The following is a 23458-nucleotide window of genomic DNA, read 5'->3' as shown; positions in this document are numbered from 1 at the left end:
CGGCTAAGGCTATGAGAGACGCCGTAGTGGAGGGCTCCGGAAATTTCGACCACCTGGGGTTCTTTTACGTGCACTGACATCGCACAGTACACGGGTCTCTAGAATTTCTCCTCCAAAGAAATTCAGCCGCCGCGGCCGGGATCGAACCCGCGTCTTTCGGGTCAGCAGCCGAGCACCATAACCACTGAGCCACCGCGGCGGCGTTCCACTCTTAGAGGCGGAGCTTAACATCGTAACCACACATCAGTGACACAAGCAGCAACACCGCGATTAAGGCTTCCGCCTCTCCGCACTTTAGGTGAACAAGGTGCCGCCTTGAATTTTACATTTCGCCACTGCCGTGATCGTTTGCTGGGTTTGCGTCAGGCAGATATGATGCCTGTCGACGCGAGGAAGTTTCTGTGCTTATCCGCCAATGAATTTTCTCATTGATCTCACAGTTTAACGTACCATGTGTACAAGAGTTCCCGTAAAAACTTGAGAAGTACAAATATGCAGAAAAAATTGGAGAACATTCGCCTTCGAGAGTGCAATGCGACAGTCCGTTGCAGTGCCGTCCCGCCGTCCACGGAACGCCATCGCACTTTCGGCGCGACAACATGGCCGTTGGAAACACTGATCGCAACGCATTTTTGAGCAAAGAAAATGGCGCAATAATTGTAACAAATCAGTAATCACCTGAAACGCACCGTAAGCGAAGGGCTGATTTTTTCCGACGCGCGGTGCCGACAACCACTACGACGCCGACGGCTTTTAGAGCGCGGCTCTTGGGCGCCCGTTCCTGCATTTCCCGGCGTCGCCGTCGCCGTTGTCGTTGTACGCACTTTAAGCTGCGAAACGAATGGAGCGGGACCTTGGAAGGCAGAGGGCAAAATGGGCAAATTGGTTTCTGAGGAAAGGAAATGGCGTACTATGTGTCTCACACATCTCCGTGGACACCAGAGGGAAGGCGCCTAAATGCCCTATTGGAGCAGTGGACACCTCAATCGTGCTTTAAGCTACGTGGCGGGAGGGACAGATGTGCGCTGCATGCGTTGCTATTGACAACGTTGTATCAGAAACGCGGCGCTGAAGCCATAGGCCTGCGGCGTTCGTTGTGTTCATTGGCGTTGGCGTTGACCATGTTTTACACTGCGATTGTTTTAAGGAAAGGAAGTGCGCATAATAGCTCCCTAGGTCAGCGGACGCCTGAATCGCGGGGTTATGAGAGAGATGTGAGCTGCCCGCATTGAGAAGGTTGGGCCAGAAACGCGGCGCTAAAGCCATAGGCCATGGGCGTTCAAAGTGTTCATTGGCGTTGGCGTTGCCAACGTTTTACACTCGATTATTTTAAGGAAAGGAAGGCGAGCGCGCGCGGCGAGGCACGCCAGCTGTGCGTAGTGACGTCACTTGTTCCTCGCGCATGCGCAGTATGGTTGTGCCAGAGCACGCGAAACGGCGAGACTGTGGGAAATGTAGCTCATGCTACAATATATGGCTGCGCGCAGATGTTGCTTTCGCAATCCTCCAGGTTTAACCAGAGCCAAGCCACAGCCAATTTTTATTTCTCCGACCACAAAGCTTCCTTATGACAATCAGGAAGAGCGAGTGTTTCTTGAAGGAATGTGTGTGAAAAATAAGGCCTAATTGTAAACACGTCTTGCTCGAATTCGTCTCAATCAGAAAGCTGAAACAGCTGACATGCTGCGCTCAAATTTAGCATTAGGAAGTAACGTAATTGTCGGCAATTTTTAGAGCGCAGCTCTTTGGCGTCCGTTCCTGGGTTTCGCGTCGTCGTCGGCGTCGGCCTCGTAACCAGCTCCGCCCCCCTTTCATCCCCCCAGCGCTATCGGCGTCAGCGGCATCAGTCAGTCGCTGCTATCTCTTCCCTCCTCCCTTTATCGTGTTGTCCGCTTGATGCGCGCGCTTCTGCCCCCATCGTTTGCCGCTGGGTGTACACGCCGCCCCCTCCCCCCTCTTCCTGCGAGTCTCCGGTTGTCAAAGCGCCGGCTCGAACTTAATTCCTTTCTTCGCTCCTCCTCCAATGCAACCCCTGTGCGGTGGCAATCAGAGAGCCAGATCGGTGGCGGCGGATCTGTATATGTGCACCGCCCAAGCCGAAATTGCGAATACGTGTGAAAAATAAAAAAAAAATTCTGTGATAGCGCATACATGTGTTGCTCGATTTCTTTGCCTCAATCTATCGAAAAGGTGAAACAGCTTATTTGCTGCGCTCAAATTTCGCATTAGGAAGTAACGTAATCGTCGGTAATTTTTCTTTTTTAACCGACCGAGCTGTATACACTGCCTCTGCGATGTCCAAGGACGTTGAAGATCTCCAATTTGCTGCAGTTATTAGGGAGACTGTTCCGGGGTGGTCTACCACTACACTCCCATCTTCCACCTTCCCGTCACAGCATTGAGAGAGAGAGAGAGAGAGAGAGAGAGAGAGAGAGAGAGAGACATTTTCCAAGCCTGGTGCGGGTCGCCGCCGGTGAAACTGTTGGTACAGGGATCTGAAGGTGCTGGACCAGAGGCCGAGTTTCGCCAAGACGTCGCACTAATAGCTACAGCTCTAAAAGATGGAGTCTTCAACATAAACAAATACCAGCGTTTTTATTGCATCGACACTGCCGGTCTTTATTTTCCGGCGAATTATGGCGTCATATCGAAATCGTCGAAACTTCGCGCGCTGGCTTAGTCGCTAGTGGGACAGCAAAGGCGCTCTATATGATGCTGGTGGCGTTGCTTCAGGCGGAGACGCTCGTCGGGGTCGCTTTGCTCAGTCAGTAGGTCCTCAAATGAGCTCTGCAAGCAGTCGCCGCCGGTCCCGTGGAAGTGCATATCTGCGTCGCTGACCAGGTCCGCGCTGCACTTCATTCAGAGCCGCTTCCCGATGTGTTTGCCCAAGTACAGAGCCATTGTCCTTCTGCTCTTGCACGGTAGCTGGGAAGTGCGGCATGCCGGGGCGTAGAGGCAAAACACGTGATTGCGGTCATGGGCGGTAGATGGAAACTGACGCTACAACCGCAGGATCCGTGGATGGTCCACTCCCCATGTGGCAGGACGTACTCGAGCCGCCTTCTGCGCTGGGACGTGTGGAGTTGCTGGATTCGGAAGAAATATGGGGTTGGTGTAGGTCAGTGCGCAGTAGGCTCACGTTCACATAGTGGCCACACAAGCCGCCTACCACCGCCTGTGTCTGCAAAACAGACGGTTGGCCACATCGACAGCTATAAGCGTACGCTTTCTCTTCCCACGTCAAATGGTGCGATATCAAGCGTTGCATGTTCCGAGCACTAACTACTACTCTGACTCAGCTCAGCCGTTACTGTAACAGAACTTTGGAACCCAGCCAAGTGCTTAGAATGACTACCGTTAACGAATCAATGATTAAATCAAAATAAATTACGTAAAGCCTAAGAATGACAGTGCACAAATTGAGAAACGAGTCTGCTTTAGCAGTATATTCCTTTCCATGCAAAGCTATGTATGGCGCAGTAATTGTCTCACATCTCGGTGAACACACTAATCGCGCATCAAGGGAAGGGAGGAAGGTGAGATTGAAAGAAGGATCAAAGTTAACGAGGCGCAGTAGTAGAGGGCTCCGGAGTAATTTCGACCATCTGGGGATCCTCAACGTGCACTGATATCGCACAGCACACGGGCGCCTTTCGTGTTTCGCGTCCAACGGAAAGCGGTCGCCGCGATCGCGTTCGAACCCGGATACTCCGGATCAGTAGTACGCTTAAAAAAATAAAGGAAAGCATGTTACTGCGCGCTTATTTTTAGGTCGAGTAAACAAAGGCATCAGAAAGCGACATTGTGCCGAAAGGGATAAATGGTTTATGGTTTGTGGGGGGGGGGGGGGGGGGGTTAACGTCCCAAACTAACTCAGGCTATGAGGGACGCCGTAGTGAAGGGCTCCGGAAATTTCGACCACCTGGGGTTCTTTAACGTGCACTGACATCGCACAGTACACGGGCCTCTGGAATTTCGCCTCCATCGAAATTCAGCCGCCGCTGCCGGGATCGAACCCGCGTCTTTCGGGCCAGCAGGCGAGCGCCGCAACCACTGAGCCACCGCGGCGGGGCCCGAAAGGAATAAGAACGTATCTAATCAAGCTCACGACAAACGTATCATGCATTAAGCCAGCAGTAAAAATATTATACATTTCTCGCTAACCACAACGAAGGCACTAGTTTTCCATTGCCGGAAAGCATATCAACGCGAAAGCGTATACTGCTCGTACTGTCAAAAAACCGTCGGCATAGACGGCAACGCGTGTCGGAAATAATCTAGGGGGGGGGGGGGGGGGGTAAAAATTGTATGGTAATTTGTGGTTCTGGAGATTGATGATTGGTTGGCGTGTGATAGGCAATGACAAGTTAATGACATTATTGTAATTTATTAAATAAATGAAAAAGATGAAAAACTGGGAAAAGGGGGAGTTTAAACGTGTCAAAATACTCAGAATGAAAAGCGAGCGCTTGATGATGGTAATTGAGAAAATTTAGAGTGTGTAATTGATAAAATAATTACTTGAAACAATTCAAGAAAAAGATGAAATATGCGTTCGAAGATGTTACCGAAGGGCAAGGCGTCGCGCCGAACGAGCGATAGCGTTCCGTGGACTCCCTGGCAGCGTTGCAACACGCCGTCGCGTTCCACTCTTAACAGGCGAAGCTTAAGCGTCCTCTAGTTTTTTTTCTTACTTTGTTAATGTCACGCAGAAAAGGAGTAATTAAGTAGGCCGAGCATACATATAAACGGAGCGTGCAGGTTACTTCGCCTGCGCTTTTAAGCATGAAATGCTTTTAGCTCCCGTTGTCGGCAGTGTGGTGACGTCACGCCGAGACCGAGAGCCATCATCCGGGCACTGAAACGTGAACATCCGGGCACCGTACGAGACTTAACGAGATTTAACGAGACTCTCTAAGCCCTCCTACGCGACCGGGATGCAAGCGCCGGTTGGTCTCCAAACGAGTCACAAAAAACTGCTGCCAGTGCCTTCTCAATGTTTATCAAGATATCAGTCGAGCTGTGCGTTTGATAATGCACGGAATTATAATTTCCGATTTCTAATAACGCGTGCAAAAAGCACATACATGCCACAATATTTAAGCATGAAATGTTTTTAGCTCCCGTTGTCGGCAGTGTGGTGATAGTCAGGCCAAGACCGGGAGCCAACATCCGCGCACTGAATTCCACTCATCCGGGCACTGAAACGAGAACATCCGGGCACCGTACGAGATTTAACGAGACTCTCTAAGCCCTCCTACACATAGAGTTTCTTACTATTACCTAGAGGGAAAGCTGGCAAGCCGTCTATGGGAGTTTGCATGGAGACCCCACGTGACCACCTCAGCCACCATGGGCGCTCAAAGCATCATGGGGCGGTGAGCTACTTGTTGCGGAACTGTAACTTTTGGCCAAAAAATAATAAAAAAATAAAGCTGTTTGATAACTACAAACGTCCTAACATTCAATATCTTGTCTAATGATTGCAACAAACGAGCAGAAAAGCATTTAAGTGCAAAGTTTGCCCAAAATAAGAGACGACTCGCTCTCCTATTGGCCAATTAATGGACACTAAAAAAACTAATACTTCGCAATTAACAGGCGCACTTTTAAAAGTAAATATGTTTTCAAAAAAAATGTTGTTGTTTAGATACTTTAAGAGGTTTTTAATGGCATTTCGGAAGAGTAAAACCTTTTATTGGCGTCTTGTGTCGTCGCGTCTTCACTACTATGGCTTTTGCACACTGCGTTCGCGCGAAAGTCGTCTGCGCACACACGAACTACGTTTTCGCAATGAAACGCCTTAGTACTGCCACTCTGTGTTCCCGAAAAACTACGACTGTGCCGCAACAAGTAGCTCACCGCCCCATGATGCTTTGAGCGTCCATGTTGGCTGAAGTGCAGCGCCGCCAGCTTTCCCTCTAGGTAGTAGTAAGAAACTCTATGCTCCTACAGGACCGGCATGCAAGCACCGGTAGCTTCGCGCCGAACGGGTGGTGGCGTTCCTCCCTTCCTATATGGTGCGGTTCGGGTGTCCACCGAGATGACAGAGAATTAATGCGCCATTTCCTTTCCTCAAAAAGCGTTTCGTTCAAAGGGCAACGCATCGCGCTGAACGGGTGGTGACGTTCCTCCCTTCCTGTACGGTGCGGTTCGGGTGTCCACCGCGATGACAGAGAATTACTGCTCCATTTCCTGTCCTCAAAAAACGTTGCGTTCAATGGGCAAGGCATCGCGCCGAACGGGTGGTGGCGTTCCTACCTTCCTGTAAGGTGCGGCTCGGGTGTCCACCGAGATGGCAGAGAATTACTGCGTAGTTTCCTTTCCTCAAAAAGCGTCGCGTTCAAAGGACGAGACATCACGCCGAACGGGTGGTGGCGTTCCGCGGACTGCCTGGCAGCGCTACAACACGCTGTCGCGTTCCACTCCTAAAGGCGAAGCTTAAGCGTCATTAATTAGCAGTTTATTAGTATTTAGTCATTAATCAGTCATTACACACTAGTCAGTAATTTGTCATTACTTCGTCATGAATTATGTGTGACGTAATCCAGTGGTAACATTACCAGTGTGACATACGCAAAGTGGTGCTGAAAACTCTTTCGCCTCTACGCACTTCGGACAGTTTCGAACGCGCTGCATATACATTCTTGTCAGGCCTGCGTCTCGTCGTGTCCGCGTGCGCTTTGCATTATGTCCGTAAACATTTCATGCTTACTCTACTCTCGGTTACGGGAGAGGCAGAGTTTTTTTCACCTGTACTTTCTGAACAATGGAAGCTGCTCTCGACGTCGTTCAGACAACTGCGATCTGTGCTTCGCGCGGAGGGACTGCACACTGTCCGCGCTTCCGATGGCACTACTACTTCTGAACATCGTCGCCTGGAGCTAATACACGCCGTGTAACCTGCAGGCACCTTCGCGTCCAATCGAACTGCCTGCGGTTGGAAGAATGTCCAGGCTTACCTCCACAGAGGACAGGTCACAGTCGAAGCTGTCGGGGAAGGAGCCATGGCAATGGGGAACGAGGCGGTGAGCTGCGGGGCCATGGATGCCACCGGTCTTCTTCCTGCAACGCTCCATACCCGGCACTGCTGCGTTGCCGACGAAGGTGGGGCTGCCGACGTGGCAGCGAGAGACCGGTGGGGGCGGACGAGTGGCCACGGACGCTGCACCTTTATTGAATTACATTAACTCAATCTGGCTTGGGGAAGTGCCACTACCCATCGAGTGGAAGACCGCCCTGGTCACCTTCATTCCTAAAGCTGGCAAGGCCATCAACACGGACAACCTCCGCCCCATCTCTCTGACTTCCTGTGTGGGCAAACTCATGGAGACGATGGTACGTGACAGGTTGTCCGAGTTCATGGAATCCAAACACCTATTCGCAGACACCATGTTCGGGTTTCGCCCACACAGATCTGCACAAGATGTCCTGCTACAACTCAATCGGGCTGTCCTCGACCCCGTGGAATGCCCTCACAATGACAAGGTCGTACTCGCCTTGGATTTGAAGGGTGCATTCGACAACGTTACCCACGAGATCATTCTCACCCACCTCTCTCAAACTAACTGTGGCAGAAATGCCTTTCAATACATTCGGCAATTTTTAACCGACAGACAATCTTACATTCGGATCCAGGATAAAGAACATGACCCTTTTCATTTAGGAACCAGGGGTACACCCCAGGGCGCGGTGCTCTCTCCCCTCTTATTCAATTTGGCTATGATGCGCCTACCAGCCCAGCTGGGCGCTGTCGCCGGTGTGCAGCATGCGCTGTATGCTGATGACATCACCCTGTGGGCCACGCAGGGTTCCCTTGCAGATATTGAGGCTAACCTGCAGGAGGCGGCGACCATAGTGGACCGTTATGCTCGCCGCTGCGGCCTCCAATGCTCCACCCAAAAGTCTGAATTTGTGCACATACGCCCCTCACCAAAGTGCACAGCCAAAATTTCATTGTCTCTCGAGACAGGTCCAATCCCTGAAAATATCGAAGTCCGGGTACTGGGGCTCTTTATACATCAAGACAGACGGTCAGAAACAACATTGGCCAAACTCCGTCAGGTGGGGGACCAGGTGGGCCGCTTGGTCCGCCGGGTTTCTAACAAGCGCGGGGGGTTACGATGTAAGGACGCCTTGCGGCTGGCGCATGCATTTGTAACCAGTCGAATTCTATATTCGACTCCATACCTTCACCTGCGGAAGCAAGACGAGGATGCACTCGAAGTCATCCTCCGCAAAATTATTAAGCGGGCTCTAGGCCTCCCCGTGACCACCTCCAACAAGCGCCTCCTGGGGCTAAGCATGGTGAACACATTTCGGGAGCTCCGGGAAGTCCACTTGACTAACCAATACACACGTCTCTCGAAGACATCGTCGGGTCGCCGCCTCCTTGCCCGACTACACATCCAACACACCACTCTCATGTAAGAGCGCGTACGTATTCCATCCCAGTGGAGATGCGCCCTCCACGTGCGCCCTCTTCCCGCGAACATGAATCGTGAGGACCATAATGGCCGGCGCCTGGCGCGGGCGGAAGCCCTGGCCCGCCACTATGGATCGAAACCCGGCGTATTCTACGTGGATGCCACAGGCCCCCACTATGGGGGATGGTACACAGCCGCAGTCGTCCACCAATCCAAAACAGTGAACGGCCTTACTTTCCGAGCCCGTGACATAACACATGCGGAGGAGGTCGCCATTGCGTTGGCTGCATCTGATTCCAATTCAAAAACAATTATTTCCGACTCGCGAGGGGCATGTCGGAACGTCGAGCAGGGCTGGGTACCGTATCTAGCCTACCGCATTCTTCAAAACAGCGTCTACACCGGTGACCCCGCGCACCGGCGTATCGTTTGGGCTCCCGCTCACATGGGCCTTGAGGGAAATGAGGCAGCTGACGCCGCCGCCCGCGCGCTCTCTCACCGGACATTCCCCTCCGACCCTGACAATCAGGAACTCGAATTTATTCCAGCTTACACCTTCAAAGACATCGTTTTACTCTATCAATCTGGCCATAGTCTTTATCCCCGCCCGTGTAAAGGTCTGTCAAAGGCGGAGGAGCGGCTTCTGCTCCGCCTGTATACTAATACTTTGCTGTGCCCGGCAGCTCTGAAACACTTCGACCCTTCTTTCTCGGGCAGCTGTCCGCACTGTGCGGAGAAGTCTTCGGACATCTACCACATGGTGTGGGCCTGCCCCTCCAACCCTGCTATCCCCCCTCACCCCAACTCAACCCGGGAGGACTGGGAGGCGACCCTGCTCGGCTGCTCTGACCTGCAGGCCCAACGGGCCTTGGTCGCGCGAGCCTGGGCGGCGGCCGATGCCACTGGGGTCCCGAACTAGGGACCTCCACCTAGTATTTGTAAGGGCTGGCCCCCTCTGGGTCAGCTCATGTATAACCTCCTGTATTATACCTGTACATAAATGTTTTCCACCGCCACCACACCGAGGCACCGGTGGCACGAGGGCGACACGAGCGGACGGCGGCGAATGTGGTGACCACGTGACTGATGTGACGTAGTTCACGAGCGATACTAAAGACGACTAAACGCGGCGTAGGCGTAGAGAGACAGAACCAAAAAAGAAAGAAAAAAGGAAACATTCATGAAATCTCCACGTGGTCGAAATAAATCTAAAGATTTCCACTATGGCACCCCTTTCTCTCTTTCTTCTTTCACTCCTACCTTCCTCCCCTCCCTTACAGCGCAGTTCAGGTGTCCGCCGAGATGTGTAAGACAGATACTGCCCCATTTCCTTTCCTCAAAAAGCAATTTTGACCAATTTAACATTCCTGAAACGGCCGTTACAGTTACGACAGCTTCTCTCACCCGGGGTTCTGTTATTTGGTGCCACTTCCCTTGGGCACAGTAACTGGAATGTGCTCTCCGCCATTCGAGCTTTCCTTTCTGACACTAAACGGCTGCCATCCTCAGCTATTTATCATGTTCGAAATTTGTCTCCAACGAAAGCTTCCTAAACATGGCAGGTTTAGCCCCGTACCGTCTTTCAGTCACCGATCTTACAATATTTGTTTAGTTTATTGGTTTGGTTTACGTGGTTTAACGTCGCAAAGCGACTAAGGCTATGAGAGACGCCGTAGTGGAGGGCTCCGGAAATTTCGACCACCTGGGGTTCTTTAACGTGCATTGACATCGCTCAGTACACGGGCCTCTGGAATTTCGCCTTCATAGAAATTCAGCCGCCGCGACCGAAATCGAACCCGCGTCTTTCGTGTTAGCGGCCGAGCACCATAACCGCTGAGCCACCGCGGCGGCTTAGTTTATTTCAATTAACAAATCTGAATTTTTAAATTTTATTTCGTTATTATCAACATTATTAACCGTTAAATTTTGAAATTTGTTATTTTCTTTTTTTTAAACAACTAGAGCACCTGTAACACGCCGCCTGTGTCGTGGCCAATGCCCCGCAGTGGGTACACGCTATTATTTTGAGGACAACGACAACAGTCACTTTTGCTGTTAACAAGCGTTATGCGTTCGTAGGGTACCAGTGCAGGGAAGGAAAAACTGCAGTTCTTAGTTTCTGCAGTTTTGGGGCATCTTCACGGATGTTCTCTCCTTGGTTTTATCCCCAGGAGTCTTCTCTGTCGGCACCTGTCCACTAATGGTCGGTTGCCCTCAGTCCAGGGCTCCGCTGGCCACTGCCGCCCGTTGGGTTCGCAATACCAGACCTCGTTGGTCTTCACAGCGGACGTTCGACCGGAGAGTCTCCCATTGCTCCGCACTCGGGTTTTGTATCTTGGGGACTACGTCTTGCTTCTCACAGGCCGCAGGGAGGAAATATTCATGGCCTGGGATTCGGGAACATTGAGAGCATTTCAAATTTCGCCACTGCCGTGAACATTTGCTGGGTTTGCATCGGCAGACATGAAGCCTGTCGACGCGAGGAAGCTTCCGTGCTTATCCGCCAATGACTTTTCTCTTGGACCTCACAGTTTAACGTATAGAAGGGAGAGTTCCCGTGAAAAGTTCAAAAGTACAAATATGCAGAAAAAATTGGAGAACATTCGCCTTCGAGAGTGGAACGCGACAGTGCGTTGCAGCGCCGCCAAGCAGTCCACGGAAAGCCATCGCACTTTCGGCGCAACGCCATCACCGTTGCAAACACTAAACGCAACATATATTTGAGCAAATTAAATGGCGCAATAATTGTCACATCTCGGTAATTACCTGAGCCGCACCGTAACGGAAGGGCGGATTTTTTCCGTCGCGCCGTGCCGACAACTACTACGACGCCGACGGCTTTTAGAGCGCGGCTCTTTGGCGCCCGTTCCTGCATTTCGCGGCGGTGATGGCGGTGAAAAGCATTTATTAAGGCGGAAGCCTTTAATGCCTCATCGTTGTAAGCAGGAGCTGTCGACAGAGAATGTCACGCTTTACAGTTGGTCGAAACGGTCGTCACGTCACAGTGCGCGAATTTCAATCGGGGCCAATTGTACTTTGGCTACTAACCATGCAACCAATTAAAGGGGTCGTATAGTGATGCTCCAAGTAAGTTTGAGTTTAGTTAATTGCTTACTTAACTAATTAGTCTACTAAACCTTTCTAGTCCGACCAGATAAATAAATAAAACCAAGTAAGAAATTGGCCGAGCTTGGGAATCGAACCCCGGTCTCCGGAGTGCGAGTTGAGCACGCTTCCACTCCGCCATGCCAGCACGATGGTTTGGAATGAACAAAGGTGCGTCTAGTGAATACGGTATCTTCGTTCACTCCCATCTTCCTCCCTTCCCTTTACGGTGAGGTTTAGGTGTCCACTGAGATATGAGAGACAGATACATTTCCTTTCCTCAGAAACCAATTTACCGACGAGCAAGGCGTAATTGTCCACGTTTCAGATTGGTCCAAATTGTCGTGACGTCACCGCGCGCGAATTTTGACGGGTGTCCACCGAAATATGTGAGACAGTTACTGCGCAACTTCCTTTCCTCAAATACAATTTTCATTTTCTTCATTACGGCCCCTCTTTCTTCTTTCACTCACACTTCCTCCCTTCCTGTACGGTGCGGCTCAGGTGTCCACCGAGATGACAGAGAATTACAGCCCATTTCCTTTCCTCAAAAAGCGTTGCGTTCAAAGGGCAACGCATCGCGCCGAACGGGCGGTGGCGTTCCTTGGACTCCGTGGCAGCGCTACAACACGCTGTCGCGTTCCACTTCTAAAGGCGAAGCTTAAGCGTCATTAATTGGCAGTTAATTAATGCACCAACAAAATGTCAAGTGAACAATCACGTAGCAGAACGCAGCACTCAGGCTTTCGCCTTTCAGCACTTTAGCCGCTAAAGTTCCTCATAATTTTTACAAGTTACATATAGAGAGGTAGTTTGGGAGGTGGCCCATTGCGTAATCTGCCACTCATATTTTCCCATTTTTTTCAGGAACTGCCAGCTCATTATCGTTGCAACACGTGCGTCAGTGTTTTGATGAGATGTCCAATGAACGAGCTTTTGCAAGCAGAAAAGGATGCAAGCTGCGGCGAAGCGCCTGTGCGCACTCAAACTCCCGCGGAAAACATAAAGCTTTTTGACTGGGATCCTGCAAAAAAGGAGTTGTATCCCAGCTATTTCACGCAGGATTCTACCAGAAATTATGCGCTCATAAAGCGGGATTTCATTGCAAGCTTTATTTTCTACACATTGAGTGCAAGTACCCTGAATCTTCTACATTAGGATTGTAATAAATTATCACCCAGCGTTCAGATGTGGAGCCAAAGATTTATCAGGAGCATGTTGCCGTTGCCCCTGGAAACGTGCCTTTACTGTCGGAAAAGACGCTGGACGACAAGGCGCAGTGGAAGCGCGCAAGGATTTCGCGCATAACTGGAACTAAGGTAAACGATTCTTTGCTGCGCAAAGTTTGGGCTTCTTCGGCGTGGCTCTTTAAGCCCACACATTATTGACAGCCAGGTCAATGACCGAAAATCGTGGGTGCAAGAAGAGGGAAGGTTTCCCAGAGAGCTATTAGCATTCCTCCGAGTCTGCTGAATTTGCCATGAGCCAAAAACCTGTGTATGAGGTAATGCATGAGTCAAGTAAGCGTCTACCACATGGGTTTTTCCATTGTTTGACCAGAAATCGCGCGCGCATGTTGACCGTCGCGAAGGGTGGGCCGTCTCCCAATGTCGCTTTGGAAATCCATAAAACCTTGTCCGGGGCGAATTTATATAAGCATTATTGCATCCTACAACACAGCAATGTGTCCTGCTGTTGGTATGGGTCATTTTGTGCTCGGGAAGGAGGCGCACAACTGCTTCTCGACAGACTGCCCCCGCCTTCCTGACAGGGACGCGAGCGCCGCCGCCAGTGGCGCGCGCGTCGCGCTGTAGTTGGATGCGCAGGGTGCCTTAGCCTGTGCGATGTCTAAGGACGTTGAAGGTGTCCATGTTGCTGCAATTATTAGGCAGACTGTTCCCGGGTGTTCTACCACTACATTCCCATCTTCCACCTTCCCGTCACAGCATGGAGAGAGAGGGAGAGAGAGAGACACACACATCTTCAAAGCCTGGTGCGGGTCGCCGCCGGGGAAACGGTTCGTGCAGGGATCTGAAGGTGCTGGGTCAGAGGCCGAGTTTCGCCAAGACGTCGGACTAACAGCTACCGCTCTAAAAGATGGAGGCTTCAACATAAACAAATACCAACATTTTTATTGCATCGACGCTGCCGGTCATTTTCCGGCGAATTTTAGCGTCGTATCGAAATTGTCCCACCTTCGCGCGCTGGCGTAGTCGCTAGTGGGACAGCGAAGGCGCTATATATGACGCTGGTGGCGTTGCCTCAGGCGGAGATGCTCGTCGGGGTCGATTTGGTCTGTCAGTAGGTCCCCAAAGAAGCTCTGCAGGCAGTCGCCGCCGGTCGGCTGGAAGGGCATGTGCGCCGTGGGATTGGATGAGCTGGCCAACTCCGCGCTGCACTTCGTACAGAGCCGCGCCCCGATGTGCGTGCCCAGGTGCAGAGCCATGGTTCTGTTGCTCTTGCTGGGTAGCTCGCAAACGCGACATGCCGGGGAGTACAGGCAAAACACATGGTTGCGGTCATGGGCGGTAGATGGAAGCTGACTCCACAACCGCAGGATCCGTGGATGGTCCGCTCCCCATGTGGCAGGACGTACTCGAGCCGCCTTCTGCGCTGGGACGTGTGGAGTTGCTGCACGGGGAAGAAATACGGGGTTGGTGGGTCAGTACGCAGCAGGTTCACGTTCACACCGTGGCCACACAAGCCGCCTACCACCGCCGGTGTGTGCTTGGAAAACGGATGCTTGGTCACATCGACAGCTATAAGCGTACAGTCTCTTTTTCCCACGTCAAATGGCGTGATATCAAGCGTTGCATGTTCCGAGCACTACTACGCTGACTCAGCTCAGCCGTAAGTGTGACAGCCCTTTGGAACCCAGCCAAGTGCTTAGACTGATTACAGTTTATAAATCAATGATTACATCAAAATAAATGAGGAAAAGCCGAAGAATGACGGTGCAGAAATGGAGGAACGAGTGAGCTGTAGCTGCATATTCCATTTCATGCAACGCTACGTGTGGCGCAGAAATTCTCGCATCTCGGTGAACACTAACCGCGCAGTAGAAGGGAGGAAGGTGGGAGTGGAAGAAGATCAGAGGTGCGGTATAGTGGAGGGGCCCGGAATAATTTCGACCACCTGGGGATCTTCAACGTGCACTGACATCGCACAGCACACGGGCGCCTCTTGCGCTTCGCCTTCATCGAAACGCGGCCGCCGCGATCGCGTTCGAATCCGGGTACTCCGGCTCAGTAGACCGCTTAAAAAATTAAAGGAAGGCGTGTTACTGCGCGCTTATTTTGTGGTCGAGTAAACAAAGGCATCAGAAGGCGAGATTGGGCCGCCAGGAATAAGAACTTATTGAATCAAGCTCATGGCAAACGTATCTAGTAACAAGCCGGCAGGCAGAGCATTAGATATTTTTCGCTCACCACAACGAAGGCACTAGTTTTTCATCGCGGAATGCACATATGTGAAAAGTTTAACGCGACAACGTATACAGCTCATACGGTCGAAGAGCCGTCAGCGTAGTAGGCTCCGCGTGTCGGAAATAATGGGGGCCTGCCTAGAAAAAATCGCATGGTAATTTGTGGTTCTAGTGATCCATGATTGGCTGGTGTTCGGTAGGCGACGACGAGTTAATGATATTATTGTAATTGATTACAGAAATGAAAAAGATACAAAAACTTGGAAAAAGGGGGTGTTCAAAGGTGTCGAAATGCTCAGAATGAAAAGCGAGTGCTCGATGATGGTAATTAAGAAAACTTATAACTCCGTCTCACAAGCTGTTTGCAGCACTACGAAAGGTACAGCTCTCTCGTCCAATCAGGATGGCGCGCACTACATTAGTGTGTTCCTACGCGCCTGTGGTTCGATCCACCTGATGTCCAGGTGGCTTCTTTCTAAAGTCCCTTTATGAGCTTTTCTAAAAAAAGCTGATCTAGGGACTTTACCTATAGCAGGTGGCGCTTGATGTCTTTTTATTCTTTTTTTGGTTTGTTTTTGGACAGGCGGACGCCTGTTCCAAAGGGACTAGCCCCACTTTCTTTTTTGTCGCGACCTGTTCTCATCAGTTCCTCTGTTGTCGCGTCGCAGTAAATTTCAGTAATCGTGTCATGTGCATATAAATTTATTTACTCCAGCGTGCCGAGGCAGCCGAGTGTCGATGGTGGCGAAATGCAAAACAAGCCCATGTGCTGCGCGAGAGGCAACGCACGTTAAACGGCCCGCGTTCAACAACACTCGGCCCGCGTTCAACGTCTCCGTTGTCCACTTGTAAAGCGTTCGCTCGCTCACCTGCGTGAGTTTTGCCGTCCTCTTGATGAGCGCATTTGTACTCCAACTGCCCCCGCACTCGACGCGAAGCGCTTCAAGAACATTTAAAGCCACCTGCTTCGCCTGCTTGGGGAAACAGCGCACTGTCGGTGTAGAGCACACAGGAGACACAACAGACTCGACCGACGCCATGTTGGAAAGTGGCGACGCATCACTACCTCGCAGCAGGCCTCCGCAGAGCTGTGTCCGTACGGGCTTTGTCTGGTAATTTCACCAGTGATTGAAACACTCCCTACAATTTAAATATACCTGTCCAAATCATGTTTTAGTTGCAATGCTTATTGTTTTGATTAATAGTCATACACTCCTCAAATATTCGAGGGACTAGTTTCTGCGTTTCTGCAGCCCTGATTGGACGAGAGAGCTCTACCTTCCGTAGTGCTGCAAACATCTTGTGAGATGAAGTATAGGGTCTGTAATTGGTCAAAAAATCAATCGAAACAATTGAAGAAAAAAAAAAAGGAAATATGCGTTCGAGGCTATTTGCGACGGCCAAGGCGTCGCGCCGAACGGGCGATGGCGTTCCGTGGATTCCTTGGCAGCGCTGCAACGCGCTGTCGCGTTCCACTCTTAAAGGCGAAGCTTAAGTGTCCTCGTTTTTTTTTCTTCCTTTGTTAATGTCACGCAGAAAATGAGTAATTAAGTAGGCCGAGTATACATATAAATGTAGCGTGCAGGTTACTGCGCCTGCGTTTTCACCTGTTCTATCTGAACAATGAAAGCTGCTCTCATCGTCGTTCAGACAACTGCGATCTGTGCTTCGTCCGGAGGGACTGCGCATTATCCGCGCTTCCGATGGCACTACTATACTTCCGAGCATCGTCGGTTAGAGCTAACAAACGCCGGGTGACCAGCAGGCACCTTCGCGTCCAGTAGAGCTGATTTCGGTTGTAGTAAGGAAGTCGGGGCTCACCTCCACCGAGGACAGGTCAGAGTCGAAGCTGTCGGTTAAGGAGCCATGGCAATGAGGAGCGATGCGGTGAGCTGGGGGGCCATGGCTGCCACCGGTCTTCCTCCTGCAACGCTCCATACCCGGCACTGCTGCGTCGCCGACGAAGGTGATGCGGCCGACGTGGCAGCGAGAGACTGGTGGGGAGGACGAGTGGCCACGAACGCTGCACCGAGGCACCCTTGTACGCACGATGGCACGAGCGCGACACGAGCGGACGGCGGCGAATGTGGTGACCTCGTGACTGACCACGTGACACACTACGAAAAAAGTTACGAGGAACTTTAGCGGTTAAAGCGGTGAAATTCGAAAGCCTGAGTGCTGCATTCTGCTACGCGTTTGTTCACTTCACATTCTGTTGGTGCATTAATTAACTGCCAATTAATGACGCTTAATCTTTGCCTTTAGGAGTGGAACGCGACAGCGTGTTGTAGCGCTGACAGGGAGTCCACGGAACGCCACCACCCGTTCGGGGCGATGCCTTGCCCTTTGAACGCTACGCTTTTTGAGGAAAGAAAATGGCGCTGTAATTCTCTGTCATCTCGGTGGACACCCGAACCGCACCGTACAGCAAGGGAGGAAGTGGGAGTGAAAGCAGAAAGATTAAGAAGGGCAGTAATGAAGAAAATGAAAATTGTATTTGAGGAAAGGAAATTACGCAGTAACTGTCTGACATACGTCGGTGGACGCCCGTCAAAATTCGCGCGCAGTGACGTCATGACCATTTCCACCAATCTGAAACGCGGACAAATTTGCTAACACGTCTTGGTCACGACAGTATGAGCCATTAAAGGCATTCACCTTAATAACTGTCACATCTCGGTAATTGCCTGAACCTCACCGTAAGTGAAGGACTCATTTTTTTCGACGCGCGCGGTGCCGACAACTACTACGACGCCGACGGCTTTTAGAGCGCGGCTCTTTGGGCACCCGTTCCTGCTTTTCGCGGCGTCGCCGTCGCCGTTGTCCGTTGTACGCACTTTTAAGCTTCGAAACCAATGGAGCGGGTCCTCGGAAAGCAGAGGGCAAAATCTGTAAACTGGTTTTGGAGGCAAAGAAATGGCGCACTATGTGTCACACATCTCGGTGGACACAAGAGGAAAGGCGCCTAAATGCCCTCGGAGCAGTGGACACCTCAATCGTGCTTTAACCTACGTGGCCGGAGGGACAGATGTGCGCTGCATTGACAACGTTGTACCAGAAACACGGCGCTGAAGTCATAGGCCTTCGGCGTTCGTTGTGTTCATTGGCGTTGACCATTATTTACACTCCGATTTTTTTAAGGAAAGGAAGTGCGCATAATGGCTCCCTGGGTCAGCGGACGCCTGAATCGTACGTGGGGTGATCACAGAGAGATGTGAGCTGCAAGCATTGACAAGGTGCCAGAAACGCGGCGCTGAAGCCATAGGCTATGTGCGTTCAAGGTGTTCACTGGCGTTGGCGTTGTCAACGTTTTACACCCGATTATTTTAAGGAAAGGAAGGCGAGCGCGCGCGGCGAGGCATGCCATCTGTGCGTAGTGACATCACTTGCTACTCGCGCATGCGCAGTATAGTCGCGCAAATAAATTGCCTGAAGATGCGGTGAAGTGTACGTCCGTGGAACTATTTCTTAATTATATCGAAAAAATTGACTTTTCTGTTTAATTCTCTCCTACTCTTTTTGTGTTTGGGTCAGAGAACATCTCTGTATTTTTGAATTTTTGTTTTTACTCTGTTTGATCAATGATGCATTGTAAACACTCCTGCATGGGCCCGAAAAGGGCCTGCAGTATGTTCAAATAAATAAATAAAACTGTGGGCAATAGAGTGTTTTAGTATTGCGCGCTTTGCGTAATTGCGTGCATAGCGGAATAGCGGGTCCAGAGTGCGCATGCGCAGAACGCTAACGGGGAAATAGCGTTAGCGTCCGCACGCAATTTAAAGAAGGGTCGAAGTGTTTGAGAGCTGCCGGGCACAGCAAAGTATTAGTATATAGGCGAAGCAGAAGTCGCTCGTCCGCCTTTGAGAGACCTTTACACGGGCGGGGATAAAGACCATGGACAGATTGATAAAGTAAAGAAATATCTTTAAACGAGTAAGCCCTGAGGATCAGGAACTCGAATTCACTCCCGCTGAAGCGGGCGGCTGTCGCTTGAAAGGACGCCGCCATGTTTCCACGCTAAGGGCGCAAAAGCCGCAACTGCCGCAACGCTGCGGCAGTTGCGTTGCGGCAAGTATATACTAATACTTTGCTGTGCCTGGCAGCTCTCAAACACTTCGACCCTTCTTTCTCGGGCAGCTGTCCGCACTGTGCGGAGAAGTCTTCGGACATCTACCACATGGTGTGGGCCTGCCCCTCCAACCCTGCTATCCCCCCTCACCCCAACCCAAACCGGGAGGACTGGGAGGCGACCCTGCTCGGCTGCTCTGACCTGCACGCCCAACGGGCCCTTGTCACGCGAGCCCGGGCCGCGGCCGACGCCACTGGGGTCTCGAACTAGGGACCTCCACCTAGTACTTGTGAGGGCTGGCCCCCTCTGGGTCAGCTCATACCTCACCTCCTGATGTTTATGTGGAAATAAATTTTTCGCCACCACCACCCGCTTCAGCCGATTCAGCAGCTCTTGCGATTCCGGTCGGCGTGTTTACCGGCAACTACTCGTGTTTTCACTTTTCCCTATGACTTACCTTGCTTCGACGGTAAAGTTTAAGCTGCAATTCAGCCCAGTTTTTGAGATACGCTCTCGATTCTGGAGCGCGGAAGCCTAATGGAACCTCGAGCTGCACTGATACCGTCCGCAACTGCCCGAAACGCAGCCGAAACCTAGCACAAACGTCCGGAACGAAACAAAAATATATTTTGAGCTTTTTCGTCGTGTTTCATAGATTTAAATTATGTAAAGTGAGTTTATATTAAATTTACAAAAGTTTTTGAACATTAGAAGTCATGTCATGGCAAATATTCTTGCTCCAACGGATTGTAGTTAACCATCTCCACTAGGTGGCTGGATGCCGCATTCCCGCTTTCAGAGACGAGCGCGAGTGAAGCCACCGGAAGTTGGACCGCTCGTCCCGGAAGTCGGGTGTCTGCTGTGTATTTCAATGCAAAAAGTTGCGTCTTTCGCCCTTTCGTTGTCAGTTTTTTGCGTTGTTCTCGTGTAATGTCTGCTGTCATTTGAAAGGAACAAGCAAGCTGAACGCGAGAAATGTGAGCATTGTGTGCAGAACCCTGTAATTTCTGCGAAAGCGAAGAAAACAGGCATGCAGGTCTCACCCTGCCTTGGCAAGGGGGTACGTGCATTGAACACTATGTTCTTGCCTGGTTCCTGTCTTCCGAGCGTAAAGGAGAAGTAGTAGAATGACGATGAGGCTAGGTCATCTCAAAACCGAATGTTCGTGCAGCAATGAAAAGGCACAGCGCGAGAGAAACGACTGACAAGAAAGACGAATGCTGCAGTGCGCGTGAGAAGCGCTGTTAATAATCAACTGCACCAAGCACCACGAATTAAAGACCATTCAGGCTTAACTTCCTACAATACGAACCAGTAGATGACACACTGCGTCGAAAAAGCAGTACCATACCTTTTGGAGGCGCTAATGTGAACCAACCGAACACCGTCGACACCTCACAAGATAGTAGCCTAGCCCTCGCTCCGGTTCGGCCTAAACATAATTCGGTAAAATGGTCGCTGCAAAGTCAGCTGCCTGGTGAAGGTTTCCACCTATTCTTTCTTAAATTCATCCCCCATTGACAGCATAACTTGGGCTTGAGCGTGGGAACAAGCATCACAGTAAAGAGCAGAGTAGGCGAAGCTAGGCAAACGATACGACACTGAGCCGAGTAGACGAGGCTCTTGCTGAGTGTAGCGACGTCCTGTCGTCTGCTAGTGTCGTCCCATTGCGATACAATGGGCCCTTATTTTGAAACGTCTTTCCCGAAGTCTTCGCTGGTCTCCTCGCTCAATTGACGGCGCAACAGGTAAGTATTGTCATGTAAAAAGACGAGAACGACGAAAAGACGAAATGCTAACTGGGAAAACAAAACTGGAACTGAAAAACCGTGCTGAGGTCCGATTTCATGCACTGTGCACTGCCAAAGGCTGACTTCCGGGACAAGGCCGCTTACTTCCGGTGGCTTCACTTTCGGGCGCCCGATACGGCATCCAGATCCCCTAGTGGAGATCAGTGTAATTAACACTGCCTTTACTAGATGGTGCCACTGTTTTACGTTTTTATTTCATTTTATTTCAATTTCGGGGTCATTTTGAAGACGAAAATAAGCGCTGCAGTAATAATTCGTTTAAAAAACTCTGAAATATTATACTTGGGCAAGTTAGCGGCGGTGTCGACCATTTTAGAAGGACCGTTCGCCTCCCTGTCAACCAGACGGCCTTTAACGTTTTCAAAACGCTATACTAAAACTGTTTGTGGGGTTCAGTTGCTTGCGGTACACTAACGTAATTTCCCTTAGGTCCGCTATCACGCTAACGCTATACTAAAACTCTCCAATAAATTGCCGACCATTACGTTACTTCCTAATGCGAAATTTGAGCGCAGCACATCAGCTGTTTCAGCTTTTTGATAGATTGACACGAATTCCAGGAAGACGTCTTTACAATTAGACAACTTTTTATTTTTCACACACATTCCTTCCTCAAGAAACACTCCGCTAACCGTTCTTGATTGTCATGAAGTAAGGTTCGTGTTCGGATAAATAAAGTTGGCTGTGGTTTAGCTCCGGTTAAACCTGGAGGATTGCGAAGGCAACCTCTGCGCGTAGATATATATATCGTTGCGTCAGCTACATTGAACAAGCTGTATACACTGCCTGTGCGATGTCTAAGGACACTGAAGATCTCAATGTTGCTGCAGAGAGAGAAAGGAATTTTAATCAGGAAAAGGTGGAGAGGTCGGCCGGTGGTAACATGGCCTTGGCCTGCTACTCCACACAGGGGAAAGGGAAGAGGAGGAAAAGGAAAGTGCGAATGAAGGTTGATGATGGCATAATACAATGAGTTTCACGGGTGATGTCCACACACACACACACACACACACACACACACACACACACACACACACACACACACACACACACACACACACACACACACACACACACACACACACACACACACACGCACACGCACACACGCACACGCACACACACGCGCACACACACGCACACACACACGCACACGCACGCACACACACACACATACACGGACACACACACGCACACACACACGCACACACAAACGCTGGCTGGCACTCGCACACACAAACGCTGGCTGGCACTCGCATCGCGGTGAGTAGACGCAGATAAAACTGGTGTCTGCAACACAAACACCGCCACATGTCATTAACCATGTAGGTAGTGCACAGGTGCTGCAATAATTAGGGAGACTATTCCGGAGCGCTCTACCACTCCACTCCCATCTTCCACCTTTCCGTCACAGCATTGAGAGAGAGAGAAACGCATTTCCCAAGCCTGCTGCGGCTCGCCGCCGGTGAAACGGTTGGTGCAGGGATCTGAAGGTGCTGGGTCAGAGAGTTTCGGCAAGTCGTCGAACTAAACGAATACCAACGTTTTAAGCATGAAATGCTTTTAGCTCCCGTTGTCGGCAGTGTGGTGACGTCACGCCGAGACCGAGAGCCATCATCCGGGCACTGAAATCCACTCATCCGGGCACTGAATTCCAGTTATCCGGGCACTGAAATCCACTCATCCGGGCACTGAAATCCACTCATCCGGGCACTGAAATCCAGTTATCCGGGCACTGAATTCCAGTTATCCGGGCACTGAAATCCACTCATCCGGGCACTGAATTCCAGTCATCCGGGCTCTGAAACGAGAACATCCGGGCACCGTACGAGACTTGAGATTTAACGAGACTCTCTAAGCCCTCCTACGCGACCGGCATGCAAGCGCCGGTTGGTCTCCCAACGAGACAAAAAATAACTGCTGCCAGTGCCTTCTCAATGTTTATCAAGATATCAGTGGAGCTGTGGGTTTGATAATGCACGGAATTATAATTTCCGATTTCTAATAACGCGTGCAAAAAGCACATAAATGCCACGTTACACTTCGTTGTCATCCGTGATCCGGGGAAGAAGCGCTGCGTTCAAAGGGCAAGGCATCGCGCCGAACGGGTGGTGGCGTTCCTCCCTTCCATTACGGTGCGGTTCCGGTGTCCACCGAGATGGCAGAGAATTACTGCGCCATTTCCTTTCCTCAAAAAAACCTTGCGTTCAAATGGCAAGGCATCGCGCTGTACGGGTGGTGGCGTTCCTCCCTTCCTGTACGGTGCGGTTCGGGTGTCCACCGAGATGACATTAGGCCCGTAAACATTTCATGCCTACTCTACTCTCGGTTACGGGAGAGGCAGAGATTTTTTGTCTCGAGGAATACCGGTAGGCTGCATTCATAACCGGATAGTACCTGCGAAATTCTGCACCCCATTATTCTCCTACTTATGCCACTCATAAGGTTCGAATTTGCAGCCACTACCGGGTTAGATAGACGTAGCTCCTTTTTACTTCCAATACGTTACTCATTAACGCGACAGCGTTAAAAGGGCTCTGAAATACCTTCTGAGGAGAGCACATCAACTTGCTCAATCACTGCATTGTGTCATGAACACCTGAGCCAAATAATACACTTCTAC

The 23458-nt window shown here is 50.8% G+C and overlaps 3 protein-coding genes across 3 annotated transcripts in view; all 3 read right to left on the bottom strand.

Moving 5' to 3' along the window:
• The window catches only part of LOC149346656 (uncharacterized), a 57622-nt gene extending 39658 nt beyond the window's left edge, over positions 1 to 17964 (bottom strand). Inside the window, exon 1 of the mRNA XM_089586591.1 lies at positions 16777 to 17964. Coding sequence (XP_089442717.1) covers positions 16777 to 16893 — 117 coding nt within the window. The 5' untranslated portion in view covers positions 16894 to 17964. The remainder of the gene's footprint in view (positions 1 to 16776) is intronic.
• On the bottom strand, positions 2539 to 9894 carry LOC149346658 (uncharacterized). The gene is made up of 3 exons (XM_089586015.1): positions 9831 to 9894; positions 6963 to 7171; positions 2539 to 3086 (listed from the first exon to the last, which is right to left on the bottom strand). Exons 1-3 carry the CDS (start codon positions 9892 to 9894, stop codon positions 2856 to 2858), a joined length of 504 nt encoding a protein of 167 aa, XP_089442141.1. The 3' UTR covers positions 2539 to 2855.
• On the bottom strand, positions 13644 to 16765 carry LOC149346657 (uncharacterized). Its single transcript, XM_089586590.1, has 2 exons — positions 15825 to 16765; positions 13644 to 14162 (listed from the first exon to the last, which is right to left on the bottom strand). Exons 1-2 carry the CDS (start codon positions 15993 to 15995, stop codon positions 13830 to 13832), a joined length of 504 nt encoding a protein of 167 aa, XP_089442716.1. The 5' UTR covers positions 15996 to 16765; the 3' UTR covers positions 13644 to 13829.
• Positions 17965 to 23458: the final 5494 nt, after the last annotated feature.

The sequence above is a fragment of the Amblyomma mixtum genome, chromosome 4 (genome assembly GCF_055824585.1).
Source record: "Amblyomma mixtum isolate Tamu chromosome 4, ASM5582458v1, whole genome shotgun sequence".
Lineage (NCBI taxonomy): Eukaryota > Metazoa > Arthropoda > Arachnida > Ixodida > Ixodidae > Amblyomma > Amblyomma mixtum.
This window is presented reverse-complemented; position numbering and strand designations above follow the sequence as displayed.